General features: G+C 38.3%; 2 protein-coding genes across 4 annotated transcripts in view; one reads left to right on the top strand and one right to left on the bottom strand.

Annotated features, from left to right (window-relative positions):
• The window catches only part of LOC106095261 (putative polypeptide N-acetylgalactosaminyltransferase 9), a 315,857-nt gene that overhangs the window by 70,812 nt on the left and 230,346 nt on the right, over window positions 1-14,699 (bottom strand). The window lies entirely within an intron of this gene.
• On the top strand, window positions 8,921-13,500 carry LOC106095446 (imaginal disk growth factor 6). Its single transcript, XM_013262691.2, has 3 exons — window positions 8,921-9,167; window positions 12,034-12,609; window positions 12,673-13,500. The coding sequence occupies exons 1-3, from the start codon at window positions 9,032-9,034 to the stop codon at window positions 13,323-13,325; spliced, it is 1,365 nt and encodes a 454-aa protein (XP_013118145.1). The 5' UTR covers window positions 8,921-9,031; the 3' UTR covers window positions 13,326-13,500.

Below are 14,699 nucleotides of genomic sequence, written 5' to 3'. Positions count from 1 at the left end.
TCATTCTGACCGAAATCGAATGACCGTTACCGAATCATTCTTTTGAGCCCCATATTTCCATAGTTGGCAAACATAACCGGTTCGGGCGGTATTATGGTGGATGTGACGGCCACTCAGAGACTTGGCCTTGAAAATATATATCAGATTCGTGTTCTGCTCTAAAAAACCTCTTATTTGAGCCCCATATTGTAATGGTCAGTCCATTGCGATTGCGCCGCCAGGGTTGCGCTTAGGCTGATAGAGCTCGTCATGCTGAAGGAGGATAGTTGCGGCCACAGTTTGATTCTGGATGTTAGACTGAGGAGGGTTTCCGACTACCTGGCACCAGTACCGACTGGAGTGAGGGCATTCACGATTCGTTTTCCTGAGAGGAACGAATGGAGAGCGGATGGTGTACTTGAGGAGGATGATACCTCGATCTACACAGTTGGTGGGGTGCCACACACTCTGGCGTAGGTAGATCCATGCTTGCGTAGGAACGGGCGGTTATTCACCCCCCGCTCGGGTTTCTCCACTCCTCCTGTATTTTTCTTTTATTCGTGTATAACCTCTAATACGAGGTCTCACATTTTCTTTTTCTTCCCTTTCTCTCACAATGGGCCAAACTGGCCTCCGAGTGAACTCACCTTTGGAGGGCGACCCTTTCAACCTAACCTAACCTAGGGGTGTTTTGGGGGTTAGGGGTGATCCCCCAAACACTTGGTTCGACAGATGCGTTTTCTTATCTTAAATACCTTTAATTTGAGTCTCATATTGTCGTGATAGGTCTATATATATGTATATATGGTAAGTTTTGGGGGTGTGGCGGTCCCCCTAGGTACCCCCTTCCGAAATTTGAACACCAAATTTTTGTTTTTAGGTTACGGTAACAGAGCACATAAAAATTTCGCTGAAATCGCACCACCCATCTCCGAGATGTGGGGTTTTTTGAAATTTAAGGTAAGGTGGAGGGTTCCCCCCAATCCTCTGTTCCTTAATGGAATGTTCATGGGAAATTTTGTAGTAATTTTATAATAAATAAAAAAATAACTAATTACTTATCACTATTTTTCTTCATTCATTTTATCAACTCCATTGCATAACAAATTTAATTCACTACAAACTTATTTTTACTGTACAATAAAATCAAAAAATAATAATGGATTTTGAAACAGAAACCCTAAACCGGAAAAAATCTGGAGCAACTCAAATCAAAGACCCGAATAAAAATAAACAACCAAAAAACATTTCAAACTGTGCCAGTGAAAAAAAAAAAAAAAAACTTTTTTAATATACAGAATAATATCCTTTTGTATAGACATTCGTTTATTTTGCTCTAGACCAGCCAAATAACTGGCCGACCATGCCAAAGCAAATAGACCAAAATAAAGCCAAACAAAAAGTGACCACTCATACGCATACCCAACGAAATTTCTATGAATTGAAGCAGAAAACTTGAATTAGGCCAAAACCAAGAAAAAAGTGCATAGCATCAAAAGCTACACATCAAAAATTATAAAACGATTCATTTTTGTTCATTCACTTGTTTTTGCTGGCTAGGTTTTTCTATGTTGTTGCGTTCAAATGAAAAGGATTTAACAAAACCATCGAGCATGTCAATCAAACAAAAGGGAGAACGACCGACTGACTCAGTGATTAAAATACTTGCCGCTGTCGCTTTTTTTTGTATTTTTGTATTATATTTTGTTTTCATATAAATTTGTGTTAAAATGAGAGCACAACTGTGAGCACTGGAAAAACGGATTAGTATTCAAATGAACTCAACTGCATTTCAGAAAGTGCAATCGAAACACAATTCAATAGAAAAAAACTCTATATATAAAAATGTGAATAATGACTGTTATAGTGCCAATCAAAGTTTTCATAGACAAAAAAAAGCAAAATATAATAAATTTGCAATCAATTTTATTTATCTCTACTAATGAAACAAGGCTTTAGAATTTATGTTTAATGGAAGTTAAGCTTAATTTTTTTTTTTTTTGAAATTATGGAAAGGGGACATACACTTCATGGCACTCTTTCCCAATATTGCGAATCTCCCTGGTCATATAGAGTTTTTCTTGGTTTTCCTTTCCCGAAGAGGACAACTATCTTCGAAGGACCCCACCAGTGCAGTCGTCATCCTGTTGACATTTTCGTCAATGTCTTCTATGCTTGGAGAATCTAAATTATCTTGCCCAAGTCTTCCTCTGAGTAGCCTTCCAAATTTTGTCCAGTTGGTTTTCAAATTGTTCCGGAAGCTTATTGGAATCGGCGCTGGCCGTGCTATTCTAAACCTAATGTAGCGATGGTCCGAGAAAGAGTATTCCATGGAGACCCTCCTATTCTGAACCCCCCATCGATTAGATTTTTCGAACATATCGTCACATCTAATACTTCCTCCCTAATCCTATTAACAAAGGTAGCGGTGTTACCAATATTAAGTGTTATTAGATCGATAGTATTGAAGAACTCTGCCAGGGCTTGGCCCCGCTTATTAGTGTTGGTATTACCCCACGAAATGTGGTGAGAGTTCGCATCGCACCCTAGTAGTACCTCGTATTCTGCTGTTTCGCTTTCCTCACCAGCCGTTGCAGTTCCGACGTGGGTGGCGGTGTCGGAGAGTCAAAAGGTAGATAAAGTGATGCCAGGTATGCTCCACCGTCTCCGTTGACAACTCTGGGGAAAATATATAATTCAAATTTATATGACAAATAACGCTGGTCCTCGGCCGAGTACTAATTTTAGCATAAAATAATTACTAGTTGATATGGTTCAGTCCAGAAACTTTGTTCCAGGTCGTCCATGGCTCCTGAATTAAGAAAATATGAATCTTGCTCTTGCAGATTTTCTTCATTAGAGCGTGCGTAGCTGTCTCGCTCCGGTGTAGGTTTTTCTGGATTACCTCAATCGTAGGTCCTCCAGTAAATAGGCATCTTGGAAGTAGGTGATGATCGCATCGTCTGCTCCATGTTCTTTAGACTGTATTGACTTTCCTGTCACTGGACTGTCTGATGTCATCGTTTTAGGTTCTTTGCCTAGTCTAGTCTTCCGACTCTTTATAAAGTCGGTAATGGTTCCATCGTCGGGTCCCTGTTCGTTAGGCTGTTTTGGGTTTCCATTCCCTGTACTGCCTGATGTTTCAATACTAGGATCTATGCCTATCTTATGGCTTCTTGGAAGTAGGTGATGGTACCATCATCAGCTCCCTGTTTGTTGGGTTGCTTTGAGACTCCTTTCGCTGCGCTGCCTAATGTTTCAATATTAGGATCTTTACCTATCCTAGTATTCCGAATCTTGAAGTCGGTGATGGGTCCGTCGTCGGGTCCCTTTTTGTTAGGCTGTTTTGGGTCTCTTGCCACTGCACTGCCTGATATTTAAGTATTAGGATCTTTGCTTATCCTAGTCTTTCCTATATTGAGAGAGGCCGTAATTGTCTCGTTGTCAGCCCCCTGTTCGTTGGGCGGTGTTGAATCACCTGCCACTGCACGGCCTGATGGCTCAAAATGAGAATTCCTACCTATCTTAGTCGCCCAAGAATCCCAACATGCGTTCCGTCGCAAATTTACTGCCCCATCCCTTGATGAAAATCGTCGCCTTTGTGAGCTGGTGGATATCCATCTTTCTCACCAGGTCGAGCTTAACGCCCTACCAATGACGAGCTGTTTGACGGTATCAATACATTCCGCCGACACAAAACGCATCTATACTCACAGCTCATCATTTGTATGGGTGGACCTTCTACAGAGTTCCACACATGTTCGAAAATCCGATCGTTAACCAGATTCTCCACTTGGTACCGATGATCTGGTGGAATCCTACCGGATGCACAGCCGATATTGTTAACTGCATAAGTCACCTCATCTCTGTTGTGCTTCCTTGCCACTCTGGCGTAAGAGGGCGGCTCCTTACCATTCTCAGCGACCATCTTCCCCTTTCGTGATGGCTTTGGCCTCAGTTTGGAAGTCGCAGTCCTCCATTAAGTCTCATGCTGGGATGCCAAGACCTGATGGCTTTTTAGTTTCCATATATTAGATTTTTATACCCTCCACCATAGGAGGGGGGTATACTAATTTCCTCATTCTGTTTGTAACACCTCGAAATATGCGTCTGGGACCCCATAAAGTATATATATATTCTTGATCGTCATGTCATTTTAAGTCGAAGCCATGTCCGTCCGTCTGTCTGTCGAAAGCACGCTAACTTTCAAATGAGTAAAGCTAGCCGCTTGAACTTTTGCACAAACACTTTTTATTAGTGTAGATATAGCTGCCATATAAACCGATCTTGGGTATTGACTTTTTGAGCCCCTAGAGGGCGCAATTCTCGTCCGATTTGACTGAAATTTTGCACGTGGTGTTTTGGTATCACTTCCCACAACTGCGCTAAGTATGGTTCACATCGGTCCAGGTTTTGATATAGCTTTCATATAAACCGATCTTGAGTCTTGACTTCTTGAGCCTATAGAGGTTGCAATTCTCGTCCGATTTGACTGAAATTTTGCACGTGGTGTTTTGGTATCACTTCCCACAACTGCGCTAAGTATGGTTCAAATCGGTCCAGGTTTTGATATACCTTTCATATAAACCGATCTTGAGTCTTGACTTTCTGAGCCCCTAGAGGGCGCAATTCTCGTCCGATTTGACTGAAATTTTGCACGTGGTGTTTTGGTATCACTTCCAACAACTGCGCTAAGTATGGTTCAAATCGGTCCAGGTTTTGATATAGCTGTCATATAAACCGATCTTGGGTCTTGACTTCTTGAGCCCCTAAAGGGCGCAATTCTCGTCCAAATTAACTGAAATTTTGCACGTAGTGTTTTGGTATCACTTCCAACAACTGCGCTAAGTATAATTTAAATCGGTTCATAATCTGGTATAGCTGTCATATAAACCGATCTTGGATCTTGACTTCTTGAGCCAATAGAGCGCGCAATTCTCATCCGATATGGCTGAAATTTTGCATGAGGTGTTTTGTTATAACTTCCAATAACTGTGCTAAGTAAGGCGTAAATCGGTATAGAACCTGATATAGCTGCCATATAAACCGATCTTGGTTCTTGACTTCTTGAGCCAATAGAGCGCGCAATTCTCTTCTGATTTGGCTGAAATTTTGCATGAGGTGTTTTGTTATAAATTCCAATAACTGTGCTAAGTATGGCGTAAATCGGTATAGAACCTGATACAGCTGCCATATAAACCGGTCTGGAATCTTGACTTCTTAAGCGTCTAGAGGGCGCAATTCTCATCCGATTTGTCTGAAATTTTGTACAACGGCTTCTTTCATGACTTTCAACATACTTGTCTAATATGGTCTGAATCGATCCAAAGCTTGATACAGCTCCCATGTAAACCTATCTCCCGATTCTTATCCCAATGAACTAAAATATTACACAATGACTTCTACAATGTTCAGCATTCATTTATGGTCCGAATCGGACTATAACATGTTATAGCTTCAATAGCATAACAATTCTTATTCAATATTCTTTGTTTGCCTAAAAAGTGATACCGCGCATAGAACTCGACAAATGCGATCTATGGTGGAGGGTATATAAGATTCGGCCCGGCCGAACTTAGCACACACTTACTTGTTTTCTGTTATTTTATTTAGGTTCATGCAAACACTCCCACAATAATTTATCTCCTTTATGGGCTTTGTGCTATTTATGCTCTTACACATATTAACAGCTTTAACAATATCTTGGAGGGTAATTTCAATATAAATAGCCTTAAACCGGTTCCAATGGAATGAATGTCGTCAATAACGCCAGTTCAGCCAGAAATTAACACTTTTTGTCAGTTTAACACATTTTCAGTGGCAAATGACGTAGTTGCTTAAAGTGGCTCATAAGCCATTATCAAGAAGCCAATTATCAGCCATGACTGCTGCTGCTCATTGCTGCTGTTGTTAGGCTTGAGGCAACTTTTGCTCTTTCGTTTTTTTTTTTTTCAACCACTTCAAACAGGGTGTTGTTTGCTGCGGTTTGAATTTCTGCACATGAAAAAAAAATCACTTACAAATAATTTAATAAATATGTGTATATGTAAATAACTGCCGCCTGTGGTGTGGCCACCAATAATATTTGGGGAAAAAAAACTTGAATATTTATTCAACTCCCAAACACACTGTCAAATGGTCATTTGCATAAAAAAAATCGTTTTTATATTCAATAAATTTGCATAACCTCAGCAAAAAGCAGCCAACTGATGGGTTGGCAAATTGGGAGGCATCATTTGATGGATAGATGCAGGCAGCATGGACAAACGGACAGACACTTCAATTGAAACAAATTCAATATACTTAAATTGTATTTACAGAGCATTGTACAGCCTCATCACCGTCAGCTCCAACATCAGCAGCCTCTAAAATGTAGTTTGAACCTTTATCTATACTAGGCCTGATAATAAATTGAGGACGCTATAAAATTTCAATCAATTATAGAAAAAAAAAAACAAAACAAAAAAATGCTCTTATGATAATAAGAAAATAATTATTTTCGAAATGTTTTTGCACCCAACAAAGAAATGTTTTCATTTAATTACTCAAAAGGAAATGTAATTGAACGAATATTTACAAAGGGGTTAAACCGCAAAGATACCACCCACATCAAGAAAAACGTAATTTTATGCCTAATAGAGAAGAGACTTTTCAAATATTTCGTTTAATTACGATTTGGAAACTATTTATTATGACAGTTTTTTTTTCAAAATTTTCCTAAATTGTGTTTCCTATTTGTATACAACGAAAATCTAATGATAGCAGTACATCAATCAATCCCTCGACAAGCGTAGCAAATCTTTGTGTTCGAATATTTGATAATAAACTCGTTTTGAAAGAGATTCTAAGGCATACATTTATATTGGAAATTTGAATAACACACAAGGGAGTAACAAAAGTCCATGGAGGGGTGGTATGATGAGGTGGGAACAAACATTAAAAGTAATGAACGTCTTTGGAACAGTGAAATGGAAATATTCCAAAAATTATGATAGATTGGAACAATGTTTTGGGTCTTTTGTTATTAAAACAAATAAAAGAATCTTATATACCTTCCACCATGGATCGCATTTGCCAAGTTTTTTAAATGAATTTTTCAAATATATATGAGCTATATCAAGTTAGTGACCGATATGGACCGTATTAGTCATGCCTATTAGAAGTCATAGAAAAATGTCAGCTCAAAAATTTCAGGCAAATTGATTAATAGTTGCGCCCTGCAGAGGATCAGAAAGTAAAATTGGGAGATCGCTTTATATGGGAGCTATATCAGGTTAGAAATCGATTTAGACCATACTTAGAACAGTTTTCGAAAGTCATACCAAAACGACGTACCAAAAAACGTATGCAAAATTTCTATTAAATTGGACAAGAATTGCTCCGTCTAGGGGTTCAAGAAGTCAAACCGGGAGATCGGTTAATATGGCGGCTATATCAGGTTATGCACTGATTTAGATCATATTGGCACAGCTGTTGAAAGTCATATCAAAACGATATGTGCAAAATTTCAGCTAAATCGGATAAGAACTGCGCCCTCTAGAAGCCTCTCTACAAAAACAACCTACAAAGAGGACAAATTTACCGACCATAGCAAGATGGGGCTCAAATGACAGGCCTTCGGGAGTAAAACACGAATCTGATATCAACATTCGGGAAAAAATGTCTATGGGGCCACACAACCCCCATTACAGACCTTTCATTTTAGTCCCATATTGCTATGGTGGTAAATTTGTCTTCTTTGGGTATGTTCTCGGAGGAGGACCCCCAGAAACTTTGTCCCAAATTCGGATATCAGATTCGTATTTTACTCGTAAATACCTTTCATTTGAGTCACATATTGCCATGGTCGGTAAATATGTCCGATTTAGCGGTGTTTTGGGAGTTGGGGTGTTCCCCCAAACACTTGGTCCAACAATTGCATATTAGATACGTTGTTTAATCTTAAATACCTTTAATTTGAGTCCCGTATTGTCGTGGTTGGTGTATATACATATTTGGTAGGTTTTGGGGTGGGGCGCCCACCCTAGGTATCCCATCCGAAATTTATATACCAAATTTTTGTTTGTAGGTTACTATAAAAGAGCACACAAAATTTCGCTTAAATCGCACCACCCGTCTCCGAGATCTGGCGTTTCTGAAAATTAGGGTAAGGGGGAGGATCCGATCCCCCTTCAGATATCAAAAATGTAGTTTCCTATTTTCACCACGGGATCATTATGCACCATAAGTGAAAATTTTGAAGAAAATCGGTTCAGTCGTTTCTGAGTCTATAAGGAACACAAACAAACCTACAAACAAACACAAATTGATTTTTATATATAAAAAAAGATTATATGGGATTCACAAATGGCTGGAAGATGGAGTTGCCAAAGGGCTTTGGGTGTACTCCGAGACACTTCATCTCACAATATGGTTGAAAGTAAATTTTTATTGTTTATTGATTTTCTTTGCAAATTTTGTTCAGAAAATTTAATTTCTCTTTATTCAACCTTTACCATTATTTTCATCCTCACCAAGCATTCTCATCTAGTTTGGTGCCTATAGAGAGTGAAGATGACGAAAAAATCCCCTCTCCTTAGACAATAGACTTAACGTATTAATGATAACCAGATGAAGAAGATCACAGCTCTGTGACAAACACACAAAACAACTACTTCTTCTTTTTTGTTTCTTTTCTTTTGTCACTTTATGGCACGATTCGTGGAATAAAATCTATAGAATAATAAAAACAACCACAATAACAAGATGACAGCACTAAATAAATGTTTATAATCTACTTTGATTTTGTTTTCAATGCGGCCTTCGCACACGTCGTCAGCAGTCAGTCAACGTTACTTTTGCCGGGCTTTGTTGTTTTTGTTGTCATTGTCATAGTAGAATCTCATTGGACGCTCTCCGATGTGAAATCTCGAAGTCAGACTTTATTTGTGTCTTCTCATCATACGCTTGATCAGTCTGTGGCGAAACGTTATTAAGATCACATCGTTTTGGGAAGCTAATTTTTGTGTTTTTAAATAAGTTACGGAGTTTGGAGTGTCAGTGAGTCTTAAAAATGCAATTTTCGATTGTATTTTTGGCATTGGCTCTGGCTGTGGCCAGCTCATGGGCCGGCAATGTTCCCGCCCCACCCACTGGAGCTCAAAAGCAATTGGTGTGCTACTACGACTCGGCTAGTTTTGTAAAGGAAGGTGAGTAAGTAAGCTCTCCGAAAAACCACCGGAGAACTGTTAATTATGCAATTAAAAAGTAAATTCCCCTTTGCACACTTCCTGCGATAACACAACTCTTCTGTGTGTAGTATTTGCAAACGAAAAGCAAAAAAAAAAAAAAGAAAAAATCAAAGGCAAATTAAATTTAATTAGCTGCAAAGTTAGCAAACTGTGAAAATATCAAATTTCATATTCTAGGAAATTTGCATATACATATGTGCTACTGATGTTTTTCATACGTCAGTCTGTCAGATCTCCTCTGCTTTTATTTCCCTCCCCCCCCTTTCTGTAAAGAGGGTTGTAAGATTATGATTTCATTGGAAAATATTTGCCAAACCGAATGAGATTTTCAATTGTCAAAAGAGAAATTCTTTGAATTCTGTAGTTTTTCAATGTTTTAGGGCTTCATCGTCAAAGCACACAAGCCTAGTACTCGAAATTAGCTCAAATGTTTGAGAAAGATAACAAGGGTCACATACGGTGAAATTGTCACTGATAGCATAGATGACTTGTTCTAGAATTTTAATGATTCATTTGGAATGGAAAAAGTGTAGTAGCCTCAAAAAATTTCTATGGAAATTTTCTTTATCAAATGCAGCAGGAATTTGGAGGCCAATGCCTTCAAAGGCAAAATAAAACTAAATTTGGCATAAGAAGGTTCTAAAGAAAAAAAAATAATTTAAGTTGTAGTTTTGTAGGCCGAATCTTGGGAACCCACCACCAGTGATTCTGCTAAAAATGTATACAAAATAAATCTAGTTGAAGGGCAAAATTTTTTTTCTACATACCAAACTTCTGTCAAACCAGCAAAAATTAAAGCTTCTAGGAACCGAACAAGGATGATCGAGAGACCGGTTTACATGGGAGCTATCACAGGTTATACACTGATTTGAACCATATTTAGCACAGTTGTTGGAAGTCTTAACAGAACACTGCAAGCTAAATTTCAACCAAATCCGACAAAAATTTCGGCTTGTAAGGGCTCAAGAAGTCAAATCGGGAGCTTGGTTTATATGGGAGCTATATAAGGTTATAGACCGATTCGGACCGTATTTGGCTCAGATGTTTGAAGTCGTAACAGAACACCACATGCAAAATTTCAGCCAAATCTGACAAAAATTGCGGCTTGTATGGGCTCAATAAGTCAAATCGGGGGATCGGTTTATATGGGAGCTATATCAGGTTATACACCGATTTGGATCGTACTTGGCACAGTTTTTAGAAGACTTAACAGAACACTACATGTAAAATTTCAGCCAAATTCGACATAAATTACGGCTTCCAGTGGCTCAAAAAGTCAATTCGGGAGATAGGTTTATGTGAGAGCTATATCAGGTTATATACCGATTTGTACCGTACTTAACACAGTTATTGGAAGTCATAAAAGAACACCACATGCAAAATTTCAGCCAAATCGGATAAAAAATGCGGCTTGTAGACCACAAGAAATAAAATCGGGTAATCAGTTTATATGGGAGCTATATCAGGTTATAGAACCATTTGGACGTAACACAGTTGTTGCAAGTCATACCAGAACACTAAATGTAAAATTTCGGCCAAAAATTGCGGCTTATAAAGGCTCAAGAAGTCAAATTGGGAGATAGATTGATGTGGGAGCTATATCTAAATCTGAACCGATATGGCCCATTTTTATTCTCCATCGACCTACACGGGAACATTGAGCTCCAAATTGTGTGGTGTTCATTGCTGTCACGAGAAGCTTAGCTACAAGCTACCGGGCGCATCCACAGGTAGCGGATAGTGGAATGTTTCATATGGAGTAGGGGCAATAGCAGTCGCGGCCAATCAGCGGTATCTAGCGAAGAGCCTCAGAGAGTTGCCGAGCGGCACCGGCCCTTGCACAAATAGTGAGTGCCTAGGATGCTCGATATGACAATGCGCTTTATTGGCGCCTTTAAATAACCAATGACCACCCTGTTCCCAGATCGGTCCAGATTTGCATATAGCTGCCATATAGACCAATCTCTCGATTAAAGGTCTTGGGCCTATAAAAGACGTATTTATGGTCCAATTTCGTCGAAATTTGGGACAGTGAGTTATGTTAGGCCACTCGACGTCCTTCTTTAATTTGGCCTAGATTAATCCAGATTTAAATATAGCTCGATCTCTCGATTTAAGATCTTGGGTCCATAAAAGGCGGATTTATTGTCCGATTTGGCTGAAATTTGGGACAGAGAGTTGTTGTTGGGCCCTTCAAACATTTTTTTCAGCTTGGCCCTGACTTGGATATAGCTGTTACGTGGACCGATCTCTCGATTTAGGGTCTTGGACCCATAAATGATACATTTTTATACGATTTCGTTGAAATTTAGAACAGTGAGTTGTGTTAGGCCCCTCGATATCTCTTATTTATTTATTAGACTACTCAATGTCCGTGCCGAATTTGCATACAGCTATGGGTGTAAAAATAATGAATTTTTCACCGGATTATGATGAAAGGTGGTTTACATATATACTCGAGGTGGTGGGTATCCAAAGTTCGACCCGGCCGAACTTAATGCCTTTTTACTTGTTTTTTTTTTTTTTTTAATTTCAATTCCATAGGAAATTTTTTTGATTATTTCTTATCTTGGAAAATTTTTTAAAGTTAAACTTCACAGAAAATTTCTATAGGAAATTTTCAAATATTACCTTAGAGAAGATTTCTTTAGTCAATGTTCGCCAATTTTCTAAAAATGTTATTTCTATAAAATGTTTTTACTTTTCCCCCCAATTTTTGAGACTGATTTTGTTAACATTTCATTCGTAAAGGAAATTTTTATTATTGGTTTTTTTTTTGTTTCGTATACATTTTTTAATTTTTTATGTTTTTGTTAAATTGCAGGTCTTGCCAAAATGGTCATTGACGATTTGGAACCCTCATTCCAATTTTGCACCTACATTATCTATGGCTATGCTGGCATTGATCGTGACTCCTTCAAAGCCATGAGCTTGAATCAAAATTTGGATTTGGATTTGGGCAAGGGACTCTATCGCACAGTGACCCGTCTAAAGCGCAAATATCCCAATGTTAAGATTATGTTGAGCGTGGGTGGTGATCGTGACATTGAGACTGGAGAAGATGCCAAAGATTTGCCCAACAAATATTTGCAATTGCTGGAAAATCCCATTGGACGTCAACGTTTCATTAACACCATCTATGCTTTGGTTAAGACCTATGGCTTTGATGGTGTCGATATGGCCTATCAATTCCCCAAGAACAAACCCAAGAAGGTGCACAGTGGTTTGGGCAGCTTCTGGAAGGGCATTAAGAAATCTTTCACTGGCGACTTTGATGTGGATGAGAATTCGGAAAGACATAAGGAGCAATTTACCGCATTGATGCGTGAAATCAAAAATGAATTGAGGCCCGATAACTATTTGTTGTCCGCTACAGTGTTGCCCAATGTGAATTCTACAAGTAAGTGGGGATTTTGGGGAAGTAAAAAATACGAAAAATAATTTTGTCTTTACATTTTTCTAGAATTCTTTGACATTTCGTCCTTGAACAGCTATGTAGACTTTGTCAATTTGGCTGCCTTCGATTTCTACACCCCAGAACGCAATCCCGAGTTGGCTGATATTGCTGCACCTCTCTATCCCATGGCTGATCGTAATTCCGAATTCAGTGTCGATTCGGTGGTGCAAACCTGGTTGCGCTATGGCTTCCCTAGCAACAAAATCAATGTGGGCATCAGCACCTATGGTCGGCCTTGGAAAATGACAGACGATTCTGGAGACTCTGGTGTACCACCTGTGGCCAAGGTCGAGAATAATGCCCCCAAGGGTGAACACACTCAAATTCAAGGCTTGTATAGCTGGCAAGAGACCTGCTCGATGTTGCCCAATCAAGACAACATGTATGCCAAGGGTGCTGCTGCACCCTTGAAAAAGATAATGGATCCCCAGAGAAGGAGTGGAGTCTATGCTTATCGAGCAGCCGACAAGAAGGGCGAACATGGTGTTTGGGTGTCCTATGAAGATCCTGATACCGCCGCCGAAAAGGCTATGTATTCTAAGAGCCATAACTTGGGTGGTGTTGCTTTGTTCGATTTGGAATATGATGATTTCCGTGGTCTATGTGTGGGTGAGAAATATCCCATTTTGCGTGCCATCAAATATCGTCTACTTAACTAGCAGAGTACAAGGGATGTATGACACGTTGAACGAAACTCTTTGTTTAGTTTTTAAGGATGTTAAAATGAAAGCACATTAGTACTCTGACGACAAACAAATGTGGTAGAATGAATAAAAACAAAACTTAAAGAAACATCTTTTTCGCAATAAAATTCTTGTGAAAATTATAAATAAAGGTGTATGTATTTATCGGCTGCAGGTAAAAAGGTGAGTTTTACAGGCCAGTTCTATAAAGTGAAATATTACAAAACAAAAAAAATCTATGGTATGAGATTATTGAGCAAATAAGCATCAATTTGGAAAAAGCTTAACGACTCAAATCCAATTTAGTTCTCAGAACTTTATTGTACGAAATTCTAAGTTAGTTACAGAAATTTCCAACTTACAAAGACATTTGTAAATTTTTTTGGGTTTAATTATTCGATTTTAAGTTTGTTTTTTGAAGAAATGTCTTAGGGATTGAACAAAACCTCATTATTAAGCCAGAAACTTCACTACCGTATACTCAACTAAAAAAATTTTTTTGGGCATCAAAAATTGAAAATTTCCAAAGGCTACCCCCTTTGCTCGAAAAATGCAAAAAAAAAAATCAAAAGTGAAATTTTGGAAATTTTACAATATGATTCCTCTTGGAATTTTGAACAACAGGATGCTTTTGGATTTTCGAAATTCGAAAAAATGAAGGAGTTACAGCGTTTTCGACCTTGAAAATTACGTTGACTCAGATAAAATTTATTTTGGATTTTTTGGATAACAATTATGCGATTTTGAGCTTGTTTTTAAAGAAAAAAACGCAGGAATTGCGGCAGTCGCAATTTTTGGGCATAAACTTCATTACTGTATACTCAACTCAAAAATTTTTTTCGCATCAAAAATTGAAAATTTCATAAGGTTACCCCCTTTGCTCGAAAAATGCAAAAAAATCAAAAGTGAAATTTTTTAGAAATGCTGTTTAGTTAACGATTCCTCTACCAATTTCGAATTGCCGAATGCTTTTGGATTTTCGAAATTCGAAAAAATGAAGGAGTTACAGCGTTTTCGACCTTGAAAATTGTGTTAACTCAGATAAATTTTATTTTGGATTTTTTGGATAACAATTATGCGATTTTGAGCTTGTTTTTAAAGAAAAAAACGCAGGAATTGCGGCAGTCGCAATTTTTGGGCATAAACTTCATTACTGTATACTCAACTCAAAAATTTTTTTCGCATCAAAAATTGAAAATTTCATAAGGTTACCCCCTTTGCTCGAAAAATGCAAAAAAATCAAAAGTGAAATTTTTTAGAAATGCTGTTTAGTTAACGATTCCTCTACCAATTTCGAATTGCCGAATGCTTTTGGATTTTCGAAATTCGAAAAAATGAAGGAGTTACAGC

Source organism: Stomoxys calcitrans, chromosome 5 (genome assembly GCF_963082655.1).
Source record: "Stomoxys calcitrans chromosome 5, idStoCalc2.1, whole genome shotgun sequence".
NCBI lineage: Eukaryota > Metazoa > Arthropoda > Insecta > Diptera > Muscidae > Stomoxys > Stomoxys calcitrans.
This window is presented reverse-complemented; position numbering and strand designations above follow the sequence as displayed.